This window comes from Lactuca serriola, chromosome 4 (assembly GCF_051521515.1).
Source record: "Lactuca serriola cultivar US96UC23 chromosome 4, Lser_US96UC23_V15, whole genome shotgun sequence".
Lineage (NCBI taxonomy): Eukaryota > Viridiplantae > Streptophyta > Magnoliopsida > Asterales > Asteraceae > Lactuca > Lactuca serriola.
Genome location: NC_136411.1, coordinates 49,987,758 through 50,015,680, shown reverse-complemented (window position 1 = coordinate 50,015,680; position 27,923 = coordinate 49,987,758). Strand labels below are relative to the sequence as shown.

At 38.2% G+C, this 27,923-nt stretch overlaps 1 protein-coding gene across 1 annotated transcript; it reads right to left on the bottom strand.

Annotated features, from left to right (window-relative positions):
- Positions 1-6,454: 6,454 nt before the first annotated feature.
- LOC145098348 (uncharacterized) lies at positions 6,455-27,608 on the bottom strand. Its single transcript, XM_079035985.1, has 6 exons — positions 27,541-27,608; positions 10,653-10,723; positions 9,509-10,514; positions 9,169-9,431; positions 8,886-9,085; positions 6,455-6,667 (listed from the first exon to the last, which is right to left on the bottom strand). The coding sequence occupies exons 1-6, from the start codon at positions 27,606-27,608 to the stop codon at positions 6,455-6,457; spliced, it is 1,821 nt and encodes a 606-aa protein (XP_078892111.1).
- Positions 27,609-27,923: the final 315 nt, after the last annotated feature.

Sequence of the window (27,923 nt, the reverse complement as noted above, 5' to 3'; positions counted from 1 at the left end):
GACATTAACCCCTCCGTGGAGGGGATGGTTGGCTGGGGTTTTAATCCCTCTGCAGAGCCAGTCGCGAGGAGCTCTGCGGAGAGATTGATGACTCCACAGAATGAATGGTTGGAACGTTTTATGATGGATTTTTTGATACAAATGTTGTTTTTTCATTTTCTTATCTCCATTTGCGATCAAATTTGTCTAGTGTTACTAATTTTTTTTCCAAAAGAAAGATGAATTTTGTTATTCAAAGTACTGGGGGGGTTTTTGGCAGATAAGTAATGGGGTTAACACCTACGTTAGACCTAAGTTTAATACCTTAGGTATACTGCTTCCGCCAAACTTTGATCGTCGAATATTGTTTGATTTGGTCAAAAGTAAGACTAATTTGTTCCATAGTAATATATCATTGTCATTTCAACACCCGGTTTATGGGTATGTTATGAATATTGTAGACGAAACAGATGTTCATCGACTCAGAAATGTTATTTTTGAAACGAAGGAAATTGTGCATTTGTATTTGGAGGTGTTTGAGGGATGGGTCGATCCGACAGAAGCGGTTGAGAAGATTGTACCATACAATGTTGAAAACATTGTATCTGATAATGTTGAAGAGTGTCCAGAACAAGAAACTGTTGTAGTGAATACAATGGAAGAAGAAAATTTATATGAGTTTGGAAGACTGGCTGACAAAACTTTGTCAGATGGTGAAGAGTCAAATGAAGGCTGGTCAGAAGATGAGTTCACACACGGGAAAAAAGCTTCAAACATATTTTACGGTATGTCTCCCATACCTGATTGTCCAGATCCTATTGTTGAACCTGGACCATTTCATAGTTTAGGTCCAAATGATGATATGTTTGTTCGTCAAACGTATGATAACAAACAACAACTAATATTTGCTTTGAGTCTTAAAGCTACCAGAGAAAAGTTTCAGTTTAAGACCAAACATTGTAACAAAAATCGTTATGAGGTATATTGTGAAATTGAGAACTGTAGTTGGCGTTTATATGCAAAACGCATTGTTCCCATTGATGAATTTGAAATCAGGAGTTTCAACAACATGCACACATGTTCGTCATTACAGATACACCCTAATCATAAGCATGCTAATAAAAAAGTCATGGGTACTATATTGCATGAGATTATGGGAAAAACTCGTTCCAAAGTTTGGAGGCCTAATGAAATAATAAGGGATTTGAATGCTTTGCTGGAAATTAATATAAATTACAAACAAGCTTGGCGTGCAAAACAATATACTATGGAATTGTTGTTGGGATCTTCTGAAGAATGTTTTTCCAAACTTCCTATCTATTTTGACAATTTAAAGAGGCATAATCCCGGTACAGTGGCCTATATACAAACAAATTCTAAAGATTGTTTCGAGTGTTGTTTTTATGCCATTGGGAGCACGGTAAATACAAAAACTTGTTATTTAATGTATAATTATTTGTAAAAAATTATAGAATGTTTATGTGTTCCATTTTAATATATTGCAGATACGAGCGTTCAAACGTTTTTGTCGTAAAGTTATAATTATGGATGGTGCGCATTTGAAGGGTGATTTTAAGGGAACCATATTGCTTGCAGTAGCTATGGATGGGAACCACCAGATAGTGCCCCTTGCGCACAGAATGTGCAAAAAAGAGAGTGGTCTTACTTGGAAATGGTTTCTTGAAAAGTTGTATGAATGTGTTGGTGATTGTCAAGAATTGACTTTTGTAACTGATCGGGCCGATGCAATTCGGGTTAGTATTAAAAATGTCTTCCCTCAAGCTCATCATGGCGTGTGTGCTTTTCATCTACTAGGAAACATAGTACACAAGTTTGGGAAAAATGACAAAACAAAAGTGTTGTTTTGGAGGCTTGTGAAAGCTTACAAAAGAAATGTTTTTGAAGAATTGTGGTCTAGATTTAGTTCTACTAGGACGCAAGTAGCGGCGTATCTAAGTGAAATTCTGCATGCTAAATGGACTAGATCATATTCCACGTCAAAACGGTACGATTACATGACCTCCAACAGTGTAGAGTCCATGAACGCTTTATCTGTAGATGCAAGGAAAATGCCTATAATACCCCTTCTTGAGTTCTTCCGTCGTCTTTCTCAGGAATGGTGTAACAAGCATCGCATCGATGGAGGTATGAAATTAATTTAGACTTTAATTATCTCTAATAATAATTTAATTATATACATATATATATATATATATATATATATATATATATATATATATATATATATATTCTTTATAGGGAAACATTCAACAGTGCTAACCGAGTGGACTGAAAAAGTAGTTAGTAAAAATGAAGAGCGTACGACAGGATAGTCTGTTTCTGGTGTTTCAGATGCAATATATCAAGTGCATGATTTCAAACATGGTGGCATAGTTGATCTGAGGCAAGAGACTTGTACATGCAAATATTGGGAAGGAACTGGGTTGCCTTGTGGTCATGTCATAATGGTATTAAAGCACTCGAAAAAAACTAACTTCGGACATTTGGCTATAGATGCTTACAAAATGGAAACGTACCGGAGTACGTATGAGGAGTCGGTTTACCCCTTTCCAGAACCGTGTGATTGGGAGATTCCTTCTGAGATTATGGTTGTTAAACCCCCGATAATGGATACACGTCAAGCTGGTAGACCAAGAAACAGAAATTGTATCCCGTCACAAGGTGAGGAACCTATAGTAAGAAGGTGTAGTAGATGTGATACTACAACACATAATGCAGTGACTTGTCCGACATTGGTCCCAATGAAACCAAAAAAGGCTAGAACAAATAGTGCGCCATCATGTAGTAACACAAAAAGGGAAAGGGAAAGGGACACAAATGACGCAAGAGATGGTAGAGACGCACGGGATACAAGAGATATGTTGGACGAGTGGGACGTAGATAGAAGACTATTGTTCAACGTTTGATTTGAATGATTGATGGTGTATTTATTATTAATTATGTTTTGTTTTAAGGATATTAATTTGTGTACTTTGAAATGGTTTGTTTATTTTAAAGATGATTGATAATATTATGATTATCAATTTATGTTTTGTTTTAGAGGATATTAATTTATGTTTTGTTGTAGAATACTAACTAAAAAACGAAGATAATACATTCAACAAAGCAGAAACATATATAGAAAACGTACAACAACAATAATTAACTTAAGGGAATTGCACACGTACAACAACAATAATTAACTTAAGGGAATTGCAAAGGATACTTTTCTTTCTGCATTGTTATGTAGTCGTCCCTAATTCGTACGTATTTTATCTTCTATACGGTCCTTTTGCCTCCCAAGTTCTATCATTTCCGCATCCTTGCCAGCTAGCTATTTTTCAGATAGTTTGATATTCTTCTTAGCTATTTTTATCCAATCCTCATGGTCTTTGATTTCTTTTTTAGTATTCTCCATCCTTTCTTCAACCTCTTTGCACTCCGTCGCAATGAGGTCACGACGTTCAGTGAGAGCTCGAGATGACACTTTATGTTTTTTTTTTTTTTTTTTTGTTGTTCTTCAGCCCATTGTAGTTGTTGCAAAGTATCCTCAGACATATACCCCTCTCTTAAATTTGGTGATGGGGCAAGAAAAGGATCGATCGGATCACAATAGAAACAATCAACTTCGTTGCACGAGCAAATATACAAACTTGAAGACGAACTCATTTGTAAATTTATAAAATATTTATAACTCTATACCAAAAATCCAACGACCATCCATGACTATATATAGTCCCTTCAACTCCGTAGAGAGGTGTCAGTCCGCAGAGCTGTTTGTCAGTCCGCAAAACTGTATTTTCAGTTCCCAATAATGTTTGTCAGTTCGCAGAGTTGTTTGTCTAGTCGTTGTCATCCATACTTTATTTATTTAAAGGTAAAATTTTTTTATTAAAAGGTAAACATTTTTTATTAAAAACTAAACAATGCCAACATACCATTACAACTACGGTTAACATACAACTTAATACAAATTAATATAGTTCAATTGAATTGTCGTGGAAGTAAGACCACAACACTTTCAAGTGGTATTTCCCAATGCCTGCGGGTTGGAATAGGATTGACCATCTCAGTTTGATAACCATTTCGATACACCGCGATGCTTAACTTTAAATTTACCATTCTATGGATTTTTGCAATTTCAAGCCTTTGTAGTGAAGCTATAGCATGCTCACAAGGTATACCGCATTTTTTCCATTTACCGTAACTACAAATATCACGATCTAATTGCACAGATTCGGTTGTTGAATACTTACTCACTTCATATTTGTCGCTAACAATATGCCTAAACCTACAACCATCCGAGTGCATAAATCTTTTATGAATCACCTTAAGTGCATAAGGCGTTAAAAGACCATGAAAATCTCCTGTGAAATGTACTGAATCAATAAACAAAAATTATGATGGCATAATGTATAATAACATATCAATTGACCATTTAAGTGATGTCCTAACTTATAATTACCTCCAAAAGTAGCTCGTTGAAGATACACTGCTTGCATCGAGTCATGGACCATTTCAATGATTGTTGTTATTGGAAACTCATGCGTGTTTCTTCTAAACCAATTGACAACGTCGGGAATGTCAATGAATTTAATATTGAAATGTGCTCTAGGAAAAAAAGCTCGTACCCATTTTGCAATGGGAATATTGTCAAGCCAATGAAGATGATTCCCATTAACCTGATTTTGTAAGTTGTTCAGTGATGAGTTTGGAAGAGAGCACACTCCATTCTTTCCAAAAACTCATCGAACTATTAGTAGAAATACGATCCAACAAGAGATGGTTTGAAACATCACTACTCGCTGCATTGGCAATGTCCTCATTTGTTTTTTAGGACTCTCCTCTATTTTTTTCGTCCTTGTCTTGCTGATTTTCTTCAATTTTGGTGTCGATTGCATCTAAAAAATCAACATGTTTAATCATTATCAATAATGTAATATTTTAGAAATATACCAAATTTAAAATATGATTTTTTTACCACTGTGAACGGAGTCCGCTGATACCATGCAACAACCCTCTTTCGTTGCGGCCTACCAATACGAGTCACTATTTTTGTGTCATGTTCACCCAGGTCTTGTGACGGCTCACCATGCGTAGGTGTAGGCACAAATTTCTCCTCCAAACCACCATAGTCGAACTGTGTATCATGGTAATATGGTTCTTCATCCTCTTCATTTATCATCATCTCCCCCTCCTCTTCCTCCTCGTCTACAAACCGTTTGTTTGGCTCATCTTTTTCATGTAATACACGATCTACTTTAGATGATAACTCAGCCACAACATCTAGTAGACACTTCACTAATGCCTTTGTGCTACTCTTCTTCTTTACGACCCTCGTTGATGTGTCGCTTGACGTATAAGTTGTTTCTATTTCAGGATGTTGTGAGGAAGAAGCATTTGTGGCAGATTCAGTCAAACATGTATCCGACTTGTACATAGTTCTTTGAGGAGGCGAGGTAACAACAGGTGGACTATTTCGGACCGGACTATGTTGCGGTGGAGGAGACTCTTCATGGTTAAGAGTCCAATTGACGTAGCGAAGATAAAACAACAACATCAACTCCGTTCCATTTGCCACGACTGTAATAGGTTCGTTGTTAGGCTACAAAAAATAAAATCAAATTGTTAGTTTAAAATGAAAATACGTTGGAATTTGTAAGTATAAGTAATCCTTAATATAAAAACCATACCACAAGCACGTTGATTATTCGAGGACAGTTATCCCAAGATAACGGTGTTTTACTTCTCCACGACCTCATCCGCGGCAATTCTGTCGGGATGCGTACATAAGTATCATGCCATTATATTTTATACTACAAACCAAAGTTCAATGTTATTATCATATAAAAACAAAACAATGATAAGTAATTAAATTTATTAGAAAATAACCTTAAACGGCAGCATAAAACCAGGAACGATATACTTGTGTATTTTCTTGGATTCAGGATTGGCCTCCTTGAATTGTCTAAATTCTACTATTTTCTTAAACATTCCTCACATCATCCGCGAAGTATACCTCCAAAAATACGTACCCCATGCAAACTTGCAATTTTCATATTGTATATTATACTTATTATTATTGTATTATATTTTTACACAATATTTAAATGTAATACCTGTTCCAATCATCTCTATTATCAGCAAGCTTGTATATTGCAGCGGGAATGCACGTTTTAACGTCCCGTCTGTGGATTCCCTTCAACACAAAAACAAACTGGATAAGCATCACAACATCTTCATCTTGAACTGCCAAATATTTTGGAGACATAATGAAGTCTTCCAAATCTTTCAACCGCATACACGCATCAGAAATGTCTGGGAACAACCGAGCATGATGACTTGAATTTGACCGACCTTTTTCATCGTGGAGTAAATCCACATAAGGACCAACTTTTAAACCACAAATGAGAATATATTCCATTTCACCAAAATCCAAATGCGTCCCTTGTATATCAAAAAGAAACCTCCCCATTTAAAATACTTCTTGAGACCTTACTTCGTGCAACATCATCAAATGCACAAGTAACGCATCACCATGTGGGATATGCATTCCTAAGAATATTCCAAATGGCGAAGCTTCGAATAATTGTCGTTGTGATTGTGTTAGCCGCGAAAAATAATCTTTAATGATAGTACCCACCACACCTTTTAAAGTTAAATCCGCTTTTTGATTGAGATCTAAGTGCTGCAAAACATAAGATTTAATTTAATTTAATTTAATATAAAAGGACATAAAAAAATTAGGAAATTATGTTTAAGGTCATTCCGCGGAGAAGGCTCTGCGGATAGACCAACACCTCCGTGGATAGACCAAATCTGCTTTTTTAAACAACATACTTCACTCCGCGGAGGGTCCTCTGCGGACTGATATAACCCTCCACAGAGAGACATACACCTCCGTGGAATGGATCATCACCATTCCGGAACCCACCTGTCGAACTCTATTTTTTGCTATCTAAATTTTTTTATTTTGCCTATTTATTCAGTGTAATATAATCGGTTTTCAACAATTTCATACATATACTACATTAATCCAAAGAAAGGAATGCGAGAAACACCCGGGAGCCTAAACCATCGCTCAAAATATTGGGGAGATTGTCCTCCATTACTGCCGGAATGACATCGTAATCGAAGTCCTGGTCGCCGGTTTGGACGTCGGAAAATGACGTCGTTTGCTATCGTGGTCGCCAAGTGGCTGTCGGTGTCGCTGGAATCTTCGGTGGTAAGTCGATGCGGAGAACCGTCTTTGTCAAAGTGGAATCGGGGGACCAGTAGGGGGACCAAAGAGGAGGGTCCGATTTTGTCAAAAAGAAGACGGACAAATGACAAAAATACCCCTCTCCGCGGAGGTAATATCGATCCGCGGAGGTCGCAAGAGGGCCCTCTGCGGAATGCGTGTCTATAAGTGGAAAAGTCATTTTTTATGACTAAATTTTGAAATTGGCCCCCCCTTTTTTTGTCTATTAGCGGTATTTCCCTTGTTTTATAGATCTGCCTCTAAATCAAACACCATTATGGATGGAAAAGCAAGAACTCTGTGACAAGAAATCCTACGTTCCTTGCTTGTTTACATCCTGTCTGGAGAAATCATTGATAAAAAAGGAGATAAAAGAGAGAGATGTGTGAAGGCAAATTAGGAGGGATGACTCTCTTTCAATGGCAAACCTTTTACCATACTCAATGTTGTTTTAAAACTTAGAGCATCCACAATGCAAGAGGTATAAGAATTGAATAGGGTGATGAATAAGAGTTGAATAAAGTGTGGGTGATGACATGGAGTAGAGTTGAATGTGAAAGTTGAATGATATTCAATAGAAGAAATAAAGTGGTGGTTAGAATTTAATAGGTGTTTAATGGAGTTTTTATCTTGACCATGGTATTTTGAATTTTTATTTACAAAACCCTTTTAGTTTCTAATTTAATTACCAAAGCAATGTGATTTACTTTATAGTGGGTTTAATATATTGTTTTTCTTAATCTTTTACTTTAAAAAATTCATATTACGAATAAGATTCAATGTATTAGTTTTTAATTGTAATACATCTTTCTCCAAATTATATTTTCTACAAAAATATTTATTTTCTTTATTTTTAAAAAGTTTTATTTCATACAAGATAACAATTCAAAGGTAGTGTAGAAAATCTATATTTCACCAAAAAAAAAATGCCTTCGACTAATTCAATTGTTTGCTAACCACTATATTTCCAAAACCACATGTCACTATTCTTTTTAATAATTAGTAGATCATAGTGTAAAAAGTAACATTTTTTTTAGTTTTCTATTCAATAAATTCTTTTACACAAACAACATTTATAGTGTTTTAAAGAGAAAGATAATAACACAAAATGATATGAGACGACATTAAAATCAATAGTTACAAACAATAAAGTGAAAGTTTTATAAATATTACAAAGTCAAATGTATTCAAAACATATCGAGTAAATGTAACCAAAATTTTTTTTAAAAAAAAAACCTCAAAATTATTAATATAAAGTGGATACATTTAAAATAAAATACCAAAAAAATTAAGAAATCTTACTCGAATAAACACAATTATGGATAAGCAAATATTTTTCTTGGTTTGGAAGGACATGTATTCTGATAATGACCGGGTTGCCTACAAATTCCACAAAGATTATTTTTTCCCCTTCTTTAATGTCCATTCCATTCCGTAGTCTTGTCGAGCGAGGACGATATTTTTCCTTTCGTTTTAACTATGAATTTGGAAGCATTCCTTGAATAGTTGTCTTCGGCCAATATGATTCATGAGGAACCGGGAAAAACTCAGATGCCCTAGCAGCTGAGTACTCAACAATTGAGTAATATTGTTGAATATATTGACTACTATTTAAAGAAAGATAGGTACACACACTCAATACATGAGAACAAGGATATTTGTATGCCTCCCATGTCCCACATGTGCAAGATTTTTTCTCCAAATCAACAACTTGCACATTTTTTCCTTTCTGGGTAACCACCTCTAAAATTCCTTTTGCTCGGTTAAATGATTTCAAGCTGTGTGCAGTAGCTTTTGACATTGACGCTACTTGTTTTACAAGCACATGGGGTGTAAACATATCTCCTTTAGCTTGAGCAGTTGATCCTAAAGACGTTTGACATCAAAGTAGTGAACCAATCTATAGAATGTAAGTTGGACACATGAAGTGATTGGTAAAAAACGAACACCTTTAAGTACACTATTGAAAATATCTGACATAATTGTGGTGAGCAATCCATAACGCTTTCCACAATCATGTGTAAGTGTCCATATACAAAGTGAGTGCCCCTCAAGCCATTGGCGAGCTTGTACATTTAGTTTTCCAATTTCTTCCATAATGAAGTTGAACTTACGAACTTGGTTCTGACTCCCAGCACCGTAAGCTAAAACTTTCAATTGTGAGTTACGAAACTTGTCATGGAAGTTGTTGACGAAATGTCGCAAACAATACCTGTAAAAATATTTTAAAATGTCATTTATAAATTAATCGTACCATAAAAGTGGTTAACAAAATATAATAAATAATACCTGTGAAAACTATATGGCTCCAACCAGGGAGATCCTTGCTCATTAACAACCTTTAGTATTCCACTATGACGATCAGATATTAAACAAATGCCCTCTCGTTCTTTTACCACATGCTTCTTGACATGATTAAGAAACCAATGCCAACTATTATATGACTTATTCTCAACAATAGCAAATGTTAGCGGAAAATTTTGATTGTTACCATCAACTCCCATTGCAATTATCATCTTTCCCTTGTACTTGCCATATAAATGTGTCGCATCAATGCTAACAATAGGTCGACAGTGCTTAAATCCATTGATAGATGGAGAAAAAGCCCAAAAAACACGTTTGAACTCCTTTTGATCCACGTCAATTGATCTCGCAGTGCACCATTCAACTATTGTTCCAGGATTAAAAAATTGGAGTGGAGTAAGAAATTTTGGTAAAATAATATAAGATTCCTCCCAGTTTCCATATACTCGTTCAATCGCCTTCTTCTTTCCTAACCAAACCTTCCTGTATGAAGGTGTGTATCCTAATTTATCAATTATTTCGGCTCTCAAAGTAGGGACACTAATATATGGTTGTTCCTTAATAAGGTGCTCTGTTTCTTGAGCTATCAAGCTTTCACCTAGATTTGGGTGGTCTTGAGTAATCCTATTTTGAAAACAGGTATGTGGACCTGTGTATCGTGTTATCTCAAAATACCCATTATGTTGACGTTTACATGCACGCAATTGCCACTTACAACCAGTTTGTGAACATAACTTGCGTCTTATCTTCCATATAGTTGGACATGTTTCGATAACCTCATATTGTCGGTGCTTCCTAATCGTGTAGAGCTTGATGGCTCTGATAAGTTCTTCCTTAATTTTAAAAGAGTTTTCTCCTAACTCTTGAATTAAATCATTTGTATTCTCAGAGTGTAACATCATCCAATTGTCAACATTAGCCACATCTATTCCTTCTAAACTTGTAAAACTAGTTGGTACCTTAATGCCATCTCCCTCTACATTTGCATCTCCTTCATTATCATATAAATCTTCCTGACCAATTTCATCTTCTTCATTGTCCATGTCAAATCCACTATCCATTCCATTGTTCACAACGACAAACTAAGAAATCATGTCGAAGTCCTCATTTTGAATCATGTCTGGCACACCATTAGTATGAATCATAGCCGATGATAAAGTTGTGTCCCTTTCTTGTTCTATCGGAAAAGTTTCTCGACATCTGTAGTTAATATTAAAAAAAATTAACAAAAATAAAAGTAAAACTTAGCATTGTCGTGGAAGTAATGAAAAATAATTTTGAATATATCAAGTTTAGAGATGGAACAAAGATGATCCAAATCTATTCCTTATTTTTGTGTATGAATGTATAGAAACAGTGAGATAACAAAAAAGAAATAACTCAAAAACTTTACGTTGGTACCGTCTAAATGAGGTGTAAAGGCATTTTTTCTTTATTTACAATTGGCCCCTAGACTATAGTAATATTGGCCAATTTGACTAGACTTTTAATTTTAGTATCACATTTATCAACACTTTGAAAATTAATATAGAAGATTTTTATCAATACTTTGAAAACCAATATAGAAAATTAGTTTTCAATACTTGGGTGTTATCTCTTGTGATTTTTAATGCCATTGACTTCAACTTCTAAGTATAGATCAATATTACTTAGTTCTTGATGGACACTAAACGCATCAAACATGATCTCAACGTCATTGTCATCCGTAATTGAGAGATGAATATATTTCATTACTTTTCCAACAACCGATGGATATCTGCAAATTACTTTAATGCACTTTTTTTGCTTATCAATCGACGTAGCAATATGGATTTGATCGATGAGTTCATTGAATTGTATTCCGCATTGAACCTTGATAGATTTATTTGGAGACTTGTTGTAAGTTATACTTTCTTCTCCGTCACAAATTTTTCCATCCCAATAACATAATAATGTAATAAATTTTGATGTCATGGCAATGAAAATCTATAAAAACAAAAGTATTTATTTCAAAGGATTTACATCATATTAATATATAAAACACATGCATGGATTACAAAACTTACTACCCTAAAAAAGAACATGTATTATAAGAATCACATAAGTTACTTTTGCAAGATCTTAAAGATATTATATAGTAAAAAAAACTAAATACAAAAGCAATGAAACTCGCGCACAGTAGCAACATGTTTGAAGTGATGAAAGAACCATTAACATACATTACAGTGGAGTAAAAGATATACAAGAAACCTATAACAAGAAGGACTTACCTAGGACTCGCAGACTTACCTATAACAAGAAGGACACATATTATGCAATAAAGCATTAACCAACAGAAGCCGATGAGAAGGACCTACCTACAATCATAAATCCATCGACCCTGATACAACAAATGGTACAAATGATCTTTGATTTCATGATTTTTTAGTATGCTACAAATACAAACGATATTTGATATTTGATTTCATGATTTCTTGTTCTGTAATTGAACCTGTGATTTCATGATTTTTGAGTTACTATAAAACTATCAAAACTTTTCTTATGAAACTTCAAACCACACCTATAACACTTCAAGTTTTGTTCATCTTCATCTTCCCCACACCCTGTTTCACATCACATTGGAAACAATAGATGGACGAGAGGTATGTGATGTTGGGATGCTACTAGGGGACGACATGGTCGCGAACTCCGGCTATAGGCCTACCGCGACTTCCTCCTTACGAACTGCTCTACGTTCACAAATCTATCTGAAAGTATCTCACTAAGTGAAGTAGTGTTGCTGTTGTTTTGGGCTCGTGTTTTACGGGAAGGTGAGGAACTGTGTATGTTTTTCTAGATTCATTATGTATATGTATATGGTATGAGTTCTAGTGAAGAGTGAGGAAGTTGGAGTTCTAAGAGAGAGAGTCAAGGAGAAGGATTGAGGGGATACAATTAGGAGGGGAAGCGACAAATGGATATGTGAGTGCTTGTGTGTGTGTGTGTGGGGGGGGGGGGGGGGGTGATATCAGTAAGGGTAAGGTGGGTGGGCCCAACTGGTTTTTTAATATTAGATTAAAAACATAATAAAATAAATATAAAAAACAAAAACATGGGGCATTTTCATCATTTCACAAGTATCTAATAGAATATGCTAATAAAGTTATTCATAAGGACCATTTGTGTGCAATGTTTGCTACGTGGGGACCATCCATGCAAAAAAAAGGTTTCATATGATCTATTTTAGAGACAAATGAAAAAGCTTAAGGACTATCTGCGAAATTTTATCTTTTATTTTTTTTATTTAGAGATGCTCCTTAAGCATGGATCTTGTTTCATAACTAGTACTTCTAGTTTGAATTACATTTCACCACCGGCCCTTCTGATTAACTTTGTTAATTTTTTTAGGTAACCCATGTAAAGTTACCTTTTTACTCATTTCATCTTACAACTCAAAACTCTCTCTCTCTCTCTCTCTCTCTCGTTTCACCACCACCTAATTCCACCACCGTCCACCATCCGCCTTATGCCTTCCACCTTCCTCCATCACCTTCTCTGGATCTAGAAATCGACATTGGATATTGTTAGATGTAATTTTATGCATATTGGAACTGAAGGAGGATAGTGGGGAATGCTTGGAAATTTTTTTGGTCAAGAAACATTTGATCGAATTGATCACACGAAGATAGAATCTGCAATTTGAAACTAAAGGATGTTGCTGGTAGCTTAGACCCCCTGTCAGTATTTTGACCATATCTCATGAACCGTAACTCCGATTGATGAGATTCAAAATGTTCTGAAAACTAGACACCATTTCTGACAACTTTCATGTTTCTGAAAAAGAAAAAATCTACGATTACATGGCCCAAAAATGCGATCTCATGTGTGATTGCAGGTTTGCCACGATGCTTCCCAGGGTCAAATTAAGTCGTCTGGAAGTCATCTGAAGTGAAAAGTCCAAACCTGCGATCGCATATGCATGTACGTGCGATCGCATGTTGTCCAAAAAATCCCAGAACAAAAATCTACGTCATTAAATTGGCCCGATATGCGTTTTTAAGAAAACCTACAAGGCCTACCTACGATTACATGTTATTGGTTTCTTTCTCCAGAAGTTTCCACCTTGAGTATAAATACAACCCTCATAATTAGATGTGAAGGAGAGACGGTTCTAGACGACGAAAACCACTTCTGAAGGCGATTTCTGATATCCTTCTGCGACTTTTGAAGATCTAAAGATTGCGAATCATCTCATTCATTTAGTTTATCAAGATTTATCAGTAAATGCTTATTTTATCTAGCCATGTCTGGCTAAACTTTAGTTTTCAGTTCTACATAGACTAGTGCTTTTCATGTGATTAGTTTTCAGATTTGGTTTACGTTTTGTGTTTTTATCTGGATATTTCATTTTTAAGCTTAATGAATGTTTGGTGTTAAATTCTTGTTAGTCTGATCACCTAGCTAGGGTTTATCAATCTAGTTAATCAGTTAAAAGAATCTGTAATTGTTCTTATCAACTGGTAAAAATAACAAGTATCAGATTGGTTCCGTATTAGGACTTAACTCTGGTATAAACTGAAAAGAATCATACCTTTACGTTTCTGAGCTTATGAGAAGTATTGGGTATTGTTGGGAAATTTACACAGAACATAAAGATGCTTTTCTAGACTAGATTGTGCCTGATGCAAAAGGCATTGACCGTTAGGCTGTATGCCTGAGGATTCGACCCTGCTTCCCTGTGCTATATTTTTAGTGCAACCAGAAGTGATTATTTATTGTTTAAATCAAGTGCGACAACCGGTCTTAACAAATTGACGCCGTTTCTAGGGACACGGTGCTTTCTGTTAGGTCCAGTTAGTGTTGCGTCTTGGGCTCATTAGCTAGTCCAGTTTAGTCTCCGGTATGGGCCTGTCCATCCGTGATTTATTTTGTACGGTTTATTATTTATAGATGCTTGCATGCATTCAAGAAGGTAAGATTTGATAGAGATTTTAATAGCGTTCACATTCTTATCTTTTGTAACCCTAGAATCCTCTACAACGGAAGTTCTTCATCGAGCTCTGCTGAGGATTGAGTTAATAGAATCATTCGACTCATTCAGATCCATTCTTGTGTTTTTGTCTTACTGTTATTACTTTCTTGATTTGCCTGTTATAAGATCTAATCGATCAAGAGTTTTATACACTCATCAATTGGTATCAGAGCAGGAGGCTGTGTAATTCATACACATCTCTTCTGTGAAAGAAGTGATTAGGGTTTATTCCGCATTAACTGATATTTATTGAGACTTCACTCCATAATTGACGTATCTCATTATTTATTCGTTTGCCCTAATATTGCATATTACAAGTCTGATCTTTCAAACAGGTTAAAGGATCAAGCATGGACGATTCTCAATCTAATCCTATCAACATCTCAAACAGTATTGGATCAACAACAAAGATTCCTATTCTTTACACCCAGGATTACGAAGTTTGGGCGCATCATTTTGAAGACTATGTCATCGGATCTGAAGATAATGGGTATCTTATATGGGAAGCTATTGTGTCTGGACCATTTGCTCACTCAGGAACATCCAAAATCATTAAAACTTAGAAAGAGTATAATGATCTGTTAAAAGATGTAAAAGACGTTGCTCAAGACGAAAAGGAGAAGTTTCAGTGCAACATCAAAGCATTAAGACTGATCCGATTCGCTCTTCAATCTGACACGTTTAGGTTGGTGAGTTCCTACAGTACCGCTAAAGAAATCTGGGATCGGCTGCGAGAGTTGTATTCCACAGATGAAGATCTGGAGCACTTTATTCAGACCTTGCTTTTGTCTGAGTTTGGTGAGTTCAAGCAAAACTCCGATGAGTCTGTTACACAGACGTTTGATCGCTTCAATCATCTTCTCAGCAAGATGATCAAACATGATATCGAAAGGAAGCTGATTGAACAGAAGGTCACCTTTCTGAATGGCTTAAGATCCGAATGGAGAGCTGTTGTGTCTATAGTTAAAGCTCACGAGCAGTTCAAGTCATATTCGCTGGCGAAACTGGTGGGAATTCTGAAATCCCAAGAAAATATAGTGATGCAAGAGAAGAGTGTGGTCTCAAATTTGGGGTCCTTGGCCCTTCTGTCTAAAAGCAAGAATGTAGTAGAAGATGAAGATCTGAATCTAGAGGACTACGATCTAACTTCGGAAGATTATGCTATGATGGTGTCTAATCCAAAAAGGTTTATCAAGAAGAGGTTTCCTACCAATAAGAACCGAAATTGGCAGGGAAGCTACAGTTCAGAAAAAGTAAGGGAGGAGCCGAAGACTGAGGAACCAAAGAAAGAGGTAAAGGTTAAAGGAGATTCTGGTGTCAGCTGCTATTACTGTGGAGGAAAGAATCATTATGCCAAAGATTGTGTTCTGAAGAAAATGGCAGAGAAAGATGAGGAGAAAGATGAAGAGGCAATCCTGATGAAAAAGCTAGAAGAGATTAAGAGAAAGAAAGCTGCTACTAATCATTCTATGAATGCTCTTATTGTACAGGGTTCAGCAGAGGATGACAAGTTCGGTGGCGTACAGGTGTGGTCGACCGACTCAGAAGATGATGAGGTGAGAAAGCCTTCGCATGGAAAGGCATATGTCGCAAGAGGTGGTGAAAGCAGTGGAAAGTGTCTGATGGTGACTGACGTATCTCACATGAGAGGATACAATACAGATGGTGGAAATGAGGACACCAAGGAGCGAGAGGACTTATGCTTCACAGCAAAACCTCTCAGTGTGTAGATCAATGAACTTGATGAATTGATCAAGAAGGTACAATCTCTTTTTATTTCATTCAAAATTCCACAGAAATCATATAAAAAGGAATTAAATAACTTAAATTCAAGAATCTCAAATCCGGATAGTTGTTTAACTCAAACACGGGTCACCAATTCTAACCTAACTGACCAAATAAGCAGGGTGTCATCCAAGAGTGAGGAGCGAAGGATGTGGATTGAGCAGAAGGAGTCGGAGCTGATTAAGTCTAAGGATGAAAACATTTATTTGCAAAGAGACAATTTGAAACTTTTAAAACAAAGAAATGTTTTTTGTTTGATTGCTAAAAGACTTTATGCTAACATTACTCAACTGCATCTGAATTGTGAAATAGGGCAGAAAATACATCGCATGATTTTACCCTTCCTTGAGTTTAAGGAGGATGAAATCGATGCTGAAGCATACAACTGTGAAAGTGTTGTATCATCTGATGATGTGAATCCTACTTATATGTATGGTCTGGACAAAATAGAATCTTTTATAAAGTCCAAAGACCATAAGGACATGCTGAAAAATCTTTTGGATGAAAACGATAAGCTGAAACTAAGGACCGAAACCATACAAAAATTCGACTCATTGAGTGCGAATTTAAGTTCAGAAAATAAAATTGATGTTGAAAACGCATCTAAACTTAATGAAGACGATGATATGAGTGAAATTTCTGTAGAGGTTGAAGTTGACTGTTCTGAGTTTGTCAAAAGCGATCCCGAAAACCACAAAAACCTAATTTCTGAAAATTCTGTGGAATTCGCTCGTTTGTCCAAGAATAAGTCCCCATCCCTCAAAGAAAAAGCTCTTGTGTTTCAAAAGGTTAGAACTACTCCAAATCAGGTGTATAAAGTCATAGGAGTAACCGAGCATCAAACAGCCGAACTCACTGCCATAGTGAACGAAGATAACGCAGATGGCTGTGATGAGTTCTTCTGGTCTGCTCCTATAGATAATGCCGACGAAACAGTTGGTTTGTCAGAGCGAACGTCCTGGAAAACAAAAGGAAGATATGTACCAGAGCCGCTAAATAAGCCTGACAACTTTGACGTGCCAAACACTAGTGGCACAAAAGAAATACTTGTAGAAGAAGTCACTTTCACAAGCGAAACATCATCTGTGAAAAGTGAACCGGCTGACAAGAAGCTGAAACAAAAGGCTAACATCCACAGACAGCCGAAACAGGTGAAAAATCAAAAGCAGCAAAGAAACCTAAGATACAAAAAGAATCTCTCAGAGCGAAAGCAGTTTTGGCACTCTCAAAACACTCATTTCTCTTATCATGATAGAAATTCAAAGTCAGAGAAAAAGACTTTCGAGCCGCATGAGGAACAGAACCGAAAGGTTAGGTTCGGTCCCAAGAGCAACAACAACCGAAAGGACAGGTTCGGTCCCGAGAGCAACAGCAACCGAAAGGATAGGTTCGGTCACGAAGGCAAAAGCTACTGAAGGTCCAGGTTCGGTCCCTCAAATGACCAAAAACAAAAGGGGCATTTAGAACCTCAAGTCAGGAAAAACTCCCAGTCTAAATTCACCCATTCTAATTCTTCTCATTCTCAATTCTCTTCTAAATCCTATTCTGTTCCTGCACAAAATTCAAAATGATCAACGAACTTGAAAGGAAAATCGAAGATTTCCTCAGTCCAGGAAGACCGAAAGTAGACTAATACCCAAACACCAAAATCTGAAACCAAAACATCTGTAACTAACCCTAACAAAATCAAAGTTTTCACTATTAAGAGGAAAGATGAAACAACATTAATAAAAAGAACATATCTTGTTGATGTTTCTCTTACTATTCCTGTTCCTGTGAAAGGCTCACGTGGACCCAAGAAACTTTGGGTTCCTAAATCTGCTCAATTTTTGCAGGTTATAAGTGACGAGCAGTTTGACGAAGAATGGTACATTGACAGTGGCTGCTCACGTCACATGACAGGAAGGAAGGAAGAGCTAAGGGAGTTTCGATCTCTTCAAGATGGTGGGAATGTCAAGTTCGACAACAACTCTTATGGAACGATAAAGGGTTATGGGATGATAACCAATGGAGACTTTACAATAAGAAAGGTGGCGTACGTTGAAGGGTTGCAGCACAATCTCATCAGTGTATCTCAACTGGTGGGTGGTACCGGTCTCAAGGTTTCATTCGACGACGAAGGTTCAGAGATTATAGAGAAGAAATCCAACAAGGTCATACTTAAATCAGATCGAAAAGGCGAAATGTTTCCTTTCAATCTCAAACCAATCAAAGTAAATCCAGCTATATGTCTTTTGTCGAAAGCTCATTCTGACGAAAGCTGGTTGTGGCACCGAAGGCTCTCACATCTCAACTTCAAAGACATCAACAAGCTTGTCACTGGAGGTCATGTTCGGGGTCTTCCATTGCTCAAGTTTGATCGAGAACACTTGTGCGTTGCATGTGAAATGGGGAAACAAAGTCGTCAAAGTCACCCATCCATCATAAACACAAAAGTTGTTGAACCACTCGAGTTGCTTCACATTGACTTGTGTGTTCCATCATCAATCAAAAGCATTGGCGGTAGCAAGTATATTCTTGTTATCATTGATGATTTCTCTCGTTTTACATGGGTGTTCTTTCTGAAGCACAAATCTGAGGCTACTCGTAAGCTAAAGATGTTCATCAAGCAGGTTGAAGTGCAACTGAGAAAAGTCGTTCGCAACATTAGGAGCAACAATGGACTGGAGTTCAAGAATAGAGAATTTGAAGACTTTTTGGCAGAAAAAGGAACCAGTCACAACTTCTCAGCCCCCTACACGCCTCAACAGAACGGAATTGTCGAAAGATGAAACCGATTCTTGTGTGAGGCGGCCCGAACTATGCTAAGTTTCGCTTCTCTTCCTTTATATTTCTGGGATGATGCTATTGCTGCAACGTGTTTTACGCAGAACAGGTCTTATCTCAACAAGCGTTTCTCTCTTACTCCTTATGAGATCATCAATAACAGGAAGCCAAACGTAAAATTCTTCCACGTGTTTAGCTCACGATGCTTCATCTTCAACTCCAAAGAACATCGCAACAAGTTTGACGTTAAAGCTGATGAAGGAATATTTCTGGGATATTCTCTTACTTCAAAAGCATACCGGGTCTTAAACAAGCATTCTAGGAAGATCGAAGAAACATATTATGTGACTTTCGATGATAACTACGTCAAGAAGCTAAAGGCCACTGAAGAAGCAATTGGAGAGATTTTCTCTCAAACAGGTCAGGTCACGGCCACCATTTCTAATTTGTTTGATCAGTTTGTGGAATTATTCGATGAACCTGAGAAAGCTACTCTCTTGGAAGCCAAGGCAGCAGACAACAAAATCGACCATCTAAAGCAAATCGTCGAAGATGCAGCCAAACAAATGGGTGGAGGAGAACAAGTTCCAAACGAACCTCCTCAGCAAGGTACTTCAGTCGAGGGGGAGAATCCATTCCTGCAAATCAACTGAACTCACTTTCAGGGGGAGAATTCTATTCCTGTAGCACCCGAAAGTCCTGTAGCACCCGAAAGCTCTGCTACACCCGAAAGTCCTGTAGCACCCGAAAGCTCTGCTACACCCGAGAGTCCTGTAGCACCAGAAAGTCCAACTACACCTGAGAGTTCTGCCGCACCTAAGAGCTCATCAGTCGAGAGGTAAAATTCCGATATGTTTTTCGATGACGATAGTCAATCTGAATTGGAAGAAATGGTCAACGCCGAATTGGATCCATCTTATGATCCAAATTATCCTCCTCTTATTAAATGGACCAAAGATCATCCTGTATCTCAGATAGTGGGTAATGTCTCTGAAAAAGTCCTGAACCGATCTCAACTGAAGGCAAAGCAATCATCTCTATTCTCCAAAGTAGAGTTCTGCATGTATAATTCTTTCGTATCCAAAGTTGAGCCTAAGACTGTCAACACAGCTCTTGATCATTCCGATTGGGTACAAGCCATGCAAGATGAACTCAATGAGTTTGAAAGAAACAAGGTATGGCGCCTCATTCCAACTCCTAAAGATGCCTCAGTCGTTGGTCTCAAATGGGTTTTTAGAAACAAAATGGACAAGGAAGGCAATGTAATTCGAAATAAAGCTCGCCTCGTGGTGAAAGGATACTGCCAGGAAGAAGGAATTGATTACGAAGAAACTTTTGCTCCGGTAGCTAGGCTGGAATCTGTTCGAATATTTCTGGCCTATGGTGCACACAAGAACTTCGAGGTCTACCAAATGGACGTAAAATGCGCCTTTCTGAATGGAGAACTTGAAGAAACGGTTTACATGGAGCAACCTCCTGGTTTTGTCAATGAAAAGTACCCAAATCACTATTATATTCTGGACAAAGCAGTTTATGGTCTGAAACAAGCACCTAGGGCATGGTATGAAACGCTAACTAAGTTCTTAAAGATGTAAAAATTCAAACAAGGTTCGGTTGACCCAACCTTCTTTCGTAAGAAGGAAGGTAACCACCTTATGATCGTTCAAATCTATGTCGATGATATCATCTTTGGCTCAACGAATCCTAGCTTAACAGCTGAATTCAGAAAGCTGATGGAGACTAAATTTGAAATGAGCTCAATGGGTCCGATTAACTTTTTCCTTGGTTTAAATATTAGACAGGGACCCGAAGGCATCTTTATCAACCAGGAAGCATACACCAAGACTCTTCTTGCTAAATTTGGCATGATGGGAGACTCAAAGGTCAAAGTTCCAATGGCGTTCGGCACCATGCTTACACCATCCTTAGAAAAACCGGCAGTCGATATTACGCTATACCGCCAGATGATTGGGTCCTTAATGTACCTTACTGATAGCAGGCCTGATATAATGTTTTTTGTATGTTATTGTGCTAGGTTTCAGGCGAATCCTCGTGAACCACATATGCTTGCAATGAAAAACATACTCCGGTATCTGAAACGAACCACCTCCCTCGGTCTATGGTATCCATCAAACTCAGGTTTCTTCGTTCAAGCCTACTCAGATGCAGACCTTGGAGGATGTGGTTTAGACAGGAAAAGCACCACTGGAGGCTGCCAATTCCTAGACGGGAAATTGGTTAGCTGGCAATCAAAGAAACAGACATGTGTTTCTCTGTCTACAGCCGAAGCAGAGTACATCGCAGCTGCCTCCTGTACATCTCAAGTGATTTGGATCCAAAGCCAGCTCCGTGATTATGGACTCAATATGAAATAGATCTCACTATATTGCGATTCAGAAAGTGCAATTAGGATCTGTTATAACCCAGTGCAACACTCCAAGACCAAGCATATTGCACTGAGGTATCACTTTATAAAGGATCGTGTGGAAGATGGAAACGTCGAAATTCACTTTGTTCGAACTGATCAACTGGTCGATATCTTCACCAAAGCTCTTCCTGAAGCGAGTTTCAATAAAATTCTACACGGGCTAGGAATGATGGAATCGGAGTCAGTACCAAAAACTACTTTTCAAAACTAAAAGTTGGAAGCGAAATGAACCGAACGCTGGGGTTTGGTCCTATTCTCTTATCTTCACCTATCACTCAAAGGTAGTTTCTTTGGCTATAAATCTTTTGTATCCTTTTCAAATTTCATCTCTCTTATTTTCAAAGTTTTTTTTTATTTTAATTTCAAAATTCTTTTCTTTCTCAAATTTATTTTTTTGCAACCGAAATAGACCGAACGCTCGGGTTCGGTTCCAAATTTTTTTTTGTTTTTTGTCTCAATTTTTTTTCTCTCTTTAAATTAAAAACTTCAAATTTTTTTTTATCGAAAACTCTAAAAACATTTTTTTGTATGCAATTTTTTTTATCTCATATTTTTGTGTGGCTATTTGTGTGGAAATTCTTTCATTAGTTAAGTGTCGCTAGAAGCATGCTGCTGTATGTGTCCAAAGCCTCACCCGATTAAGAATAATAGCCTTACTGACTTGGTATATACAAACCTTGTCTTCCCAATTAGGCTTTTATATTTATTCTAATCATGAGCTACCTTACTCTCTTCTCACATGAGATAAGAGTTTTCTGCTTGGTCCTTATTTTAATAGCAGAGGTACTTTGGTCTCTTTACACCATCTACACTATTTTTCTCCATCTCATTCGCTTTATAAACGTAACCCTTGAGACTCTCATAAATTACCACTAAGGTTTATGGTTACACAACTTCTGTGTTCATGATCTTAGCTTCGTGCCACTACGTGCTAAGTGAAACCCACAATTCAATACTTATTATGCATTGACGGTGAACAATCAACCTTGTTCTAGCTTTCACTAACGAATTGACGAACTTATCCATGGGGATGGAAAGTGAAATCTCTAATTTCCTTTTGTGTGATTCCTATGAAATTGTTAAATCCCATAACATTTCTTCCCTTGGAATCCAGTTTTAATTTTTTTTTTTAGATTTTACATAAACTATTTGACATTGCCACTTAAATTATTTCAAACCTACTTGTTCAGCAGACTACATTGGTCTCACAAGTACTTCGTTCGATTTCTGTCTTATATCAAGATCAGGAATTCTGAACTGAAGCGAAAGCCACCTAAATTAGCCTGATTACAAGAAGCCTTTCAACACTTCTCAATAAGTGTCTGATCGTTATTCAACGGGAAACCACACAAACACTTTAAAGTCTCTCTTGACTTTGAAGGAAGAGATTCGTGCCCGGGATCCATTGTTTCGTGTCTTTACTGACATCACAAATTCCCTCATATGTGTTGCTTTATTTCCTTTTCTTTTACACACTAAGCACGAAAATCTTTTTGATTTTCCAAAATTCTGGTTTCATTAGTTACAAGCCATTTTTTTAATGGGATTTGAAGTTATAAAAGACGTGTGGCTCACATTATTACACGTGGTCATTTTGATTTAAGATGGCGTTCCTCTCTAAAGGGATAAGATGCTGACTCAGGCGGGAGTCCAATCGATTTGATTTTCAAATGACGCTTCAATGACAGGCGTGTGAAGTGGAAAACCCTTCGTAATCATCAGGGCCACCAACTGTCACGCATCAATCACCTGCGCCTGATGGGAAGGCATGTGAATCGGGACAGTTCTTCTCTCTCCTGCGTAATCATCGGGGCCACCAACTGTCACGCATCAATCACCTCCGGAAAACCCTTCGTATTTCCTTCGAAGATTTGGGAACGGATTATTCTCTCTCCTTTAGCCACAGTATAAAAGGTAATTTTGACCATTATTTACCTCTTTACCGCACCCAAAATTCAGAGCGCAAGAAAAGCTTTGAGAATTCTACTGTTCATCATCTCTCCCAACTTCTTCACTTCAATGGCGGATTCATCATCTGTTCATGCCACTTCCCATATCCTGCCAATTCGTCCTCAACAGAGTCTGCTCATTGATCTTACTCCACACGTTTACGACGCCTTCATGTTCCCGATAATCGAATGCCTCAAATACTCGCCGCTTGCTCCTGCTATCACCAAAGCTGAAGCTGTTCCAATGGAATTTTTATCCCAAATTTTCACCACTGCTCATTACGATAAGTCTGTCGATAGGATCTTCTTCGACATTCTTGATCACAAGGCGTCAATCTCTAAGCAGCGATTCTGCTCACTTTTAGGGTTTGAACCCGATTCATCTACGATTAACCTTGAATCCATTCCAGTGGGTCACTTGTTTTCTATGTTCTATAATATGGGATATACTGAGGTGCTGACAACAGTCACTAAGTTCAAGAAATCGTGTCTACCTCCTCAGTGGAACGGGTTATTTACTGTGTTGTTCAAAGGGTTATCTGAACGCAGTGCCGGTTCAGACGGAGCGAGTCGTTTGTTCATCACGATTCTTTATGGGGTATACAACGGTATCAACCTGGATTATGGGTCGGTGTTATGGCAGCAACTGATCCAGAGCCTTGCATCCACATCTCGACATTCAGAGATCTCCTACGCTCGATTCTGGATGTTGGTCACAAAATGGGTGATGAACAAGTATCATGTCCACATTGTTGCTGATTCTCCACTCTCTTCGATTGGTACTTTCCATACCACGAAGATCATAGTCTCCGATGCATCAAAATTTCAGTTTATTGGCTCCATTCCTGAGTCAATGTTTGGAGACGTTCCTGCTGACAGCCGTATCATCCAAACCTACAAGGAGTTTCGTCGCTCTGGTCCTAGAGAGCTCACTCCTGAGTTGATCAAATCCATCCACGAAGCTGATAAGCCTGCTCCAAGGGGAAAGAAGACTGAAAAGGGAAAAGACAAGCAGGTTGGCAAGGGAGCGAAAGGCCCTTCTCCCAAGAAACGAAAACCTACCAAGGCTGCTCACTCTCCTCCACTGAAGAAGAGAAAAACCCAACCCAGGCGAAAGCTGATATTAGCTTCCTCCTCAAGCGAATCTGAGGAAGATAATTCAGACTCTAACGAGTCTCCTCGTGGTAACACTCCTCCACGATCGCCTACCCCGGAAGTACACTTTTCCAGTTCACCTATCTCTTCTCCACCAGTCACCATTCCTATTTCCATTCCCCCCATAACCTCCACCACTCAAATCCCATCTACCTTTATCCCTGTACCCCCTCCCATTTTCACTGAAGCTACCACAACAACAGCTGAAGTAAGAACCAACGTATCTGATACGGGGGATCCTACTAAAGCACCCGAACCCACTCCCACTACCGAACCTACTTCACAATCCGAACCTACTTCCACTACCGAGCCTCCACCCTCACCTCCACCCTCCTCTCCTGCTCAGTCCGCAGAGGATGAAGAACCTTTTATTGGTGTGGAGGACATGACATTTGATTCGGTCTACTACAGTTCGTATCAGGTGCAAAGTGACGATGATGATGATGCCCCCGTCACCAAAAAGCATCTCAAGGAGCTTCACGAGAAGATTGATTCTCTCATCGCTTCCTCTTCTTCTTCATCACAGTCTACCATTTCTGAAGTTGCTATTCAGAGGATAGATGACGCTTTTACTAAGGCTCATGAAGCCTCCGTTAGCTCAGCTACTGCCGCCATCGACGCATGCACCAAAGCCTGTGCTGCTGCGACCGAAAAAGTCGAAAAACTATTTACTGATGCCTCCTCTCTTTTTCAGTCTTTACAGGAAACTGCCGAAGCCACTAAAACGAAGCTTGACCCCATTGTCAACAAGCTGGCTACCTCAGTTGCCTCTGAACTGACGTCCTTCACCACTCTTCGTCAAACTCTCACCGATGACAACTCCGCGTTTAAGGCGACCATTAAGGAGCGCCTCACCAGGCTTCAAGAAGATCTAGCTGCCGAGAACTCCCTCATGGACGCTCTCGCTAGAAAGACCACTGCTCTTAAGGTCAAGAATCTTCAACTCTCCAATTCTCAAAAGGAGATTGAGTCTCTTCGATCTGAAAGAGAGGTGATTTCATCGTGTGTTTCGGATGTCCACGTAGCATTTTCAAACATCCTTGAAGCACATGATCCAATATTAAACTATTCAGTGAGGCGTACTCTCGCGGAAAAGCTTGCTCCTGCTCTTTCTCTCCTGAGCAAAATTGAAGGGCTCCTTGAGTTCGTGTCCATTCCGAAACAAGGGGGAGAGAATGTATCTCAACCGCCTCCCACTTCTACAGCAACAAAAACAACCGAACCTCCTCCAACAGGCCAAGCCTCAGGTTCGGGTGTAAAATAAAAAGGGAAACAAATTGCTGAAGATAGTGACGACGACAAAGAGACGATTGCTGATCTCTTGAAAAAGCAAGGTCGAGATAAGGATGCTGATATGAGCGCTCGGGTTGCTAGAGAGGCTGAGGAAGCTGAAAGAAATATGAAAGAAGATCACGACCTTCTTGAGAGTAGGAAAACCCTTTTTCCTCCTTGGACTCTTGAGAAGTTGCTGAAAGAAACCATTGAAACCCCAAGCATCCTGTGGCTCGAACCGGTGATCTCACTTGATCGTATCAATTCTGTCGATTCTCAGTTCGACATGCCACTGACCCGAAAGGCATTCATCTTCCATGCCTTTGACAACGTTGTAAATATCCCTCATCCTCATCCTAAGGTTGACAGGGATCTTGTCGAGTTCTATCTGAGAGCTACCCAACCACAATATCAAACATGGAGCGCTCAGAAGATTATCAACGTTCGGGTCCTCAAACCGTATCGGGAAGGAAACTTCACGAACGTTCGGTTCAAGGTGCTGAGAGGTTCTGCCAAGACCGAACATGCCATTTCGCTTGTCGATCTTCCCAAATTGAATCCACATGATTGGATAATTTTGCACAACATCCTTCTTACAAATGAAGCAGAATATGGTCCAATCATTGACCACTTCAAGAGGATGCTTGTCTACTACATCATGGAAGTTGCCAAGATGGATCAGGAGATCGCTAGTGTCTTCAAGAAAAAGCCTACTATTTCTCCTGTTGGCTCTGCAAGTGATCTGAATATGATGCAGATGGGGAAGATAGACCCGAAAAGAAATTCTGTTATGTTTACCAGAAACAAAGGCCAAAAATGCCTGTTCGCGTTGGCAGACAAACATTTATACACCACTGCATGTCTGGAACATGTTTTGGGTATCATTCATCGTTGCAAGCAAAACTTAGCTGACGACAAGAAGTACTTCGATGATATGATCCAGTGGTACATTCGCTTTAGACAGACAATCCTCGCTCTTATCCCTCTTCTGTTTAATACCACTAAGAAGGTTCCGACAGCTGGACCCAGCAAGAAGAAGTGATAGTCTCGCTCCAATTGACGCAAAGGGGGAGATTGTTAGGTCAAGTTAGTTTTGCGTCTTGGGCTTGTTAGCTAGTCCAGTTTAGTCTCCGGTATTGGCCTGTCCATCCGTGAGTTATTTTGTAGGGTTTATTATTTATAGATGCTTGCATGCATTCAAGAAGGTAAGATTTGATAGAGATTTTAATAGCGTTCACGTTCTTATCTTTTGTAACCCTAGAATCCTCTACAGCGGAAGTTCTTCATCGAGCTCTGCTGAGGATTGAGTTAATAGAATCATTCGACTCATTCAGATCCATTCTTGTTTTTTTGTCTTACTGTTATTACTTTCTTGATTTGCCTGTTATAAGATCTAATCGATCAAGAGTATTATAAACTCATCACTTTCTAATAGTTTGCATCCAAAAAATTTCGTTCATGTATACCACTAGTTTTTGATCTAGAAATCGAGCGAACTGCAAGGAAACTAAATAAAGAAGCTGCAAAGAGAAAACTATCAGTTGGTTCATCATCATCTTCAGTACCTCCAGAAATCATCACACCACAAGGTACTCCCTTGTGGAATGAATCATATCCGTTTTTTAGAAAGTACCCCCCATCTTAACCTTCTGATAGTCCCTATAAAACATACTCTACTGTACCCTCAGTCAAATTTGAACCCACAGATTCTTCAGAATCTGAATTTGAAGAATCGGACATGAATGGAGATGAAGCATAAAAGATTGGGCCACTCAAGAAGTCAATCAGCAGCCCCTATGTATTACTTTTCCGAAGCCCAGAACTTTGAGTTGAAATCTGGGCTGATACATCTTCTTCCCACTTTCAGAGGATTGGAAAACCAATACCCACATAAATTCCTCAAGGAATTTCATGTGGTTTGTTCAGGAATGAAGCCACATGTTGTCACTGAAGACCAGATAAAGCTAAGGGCATTCGCCTTTTCAATTCAAGATTCAACAAGAAAATGGCTATATGAACTCCCATATGGTTCCATCACCACATGGACAAAACTCG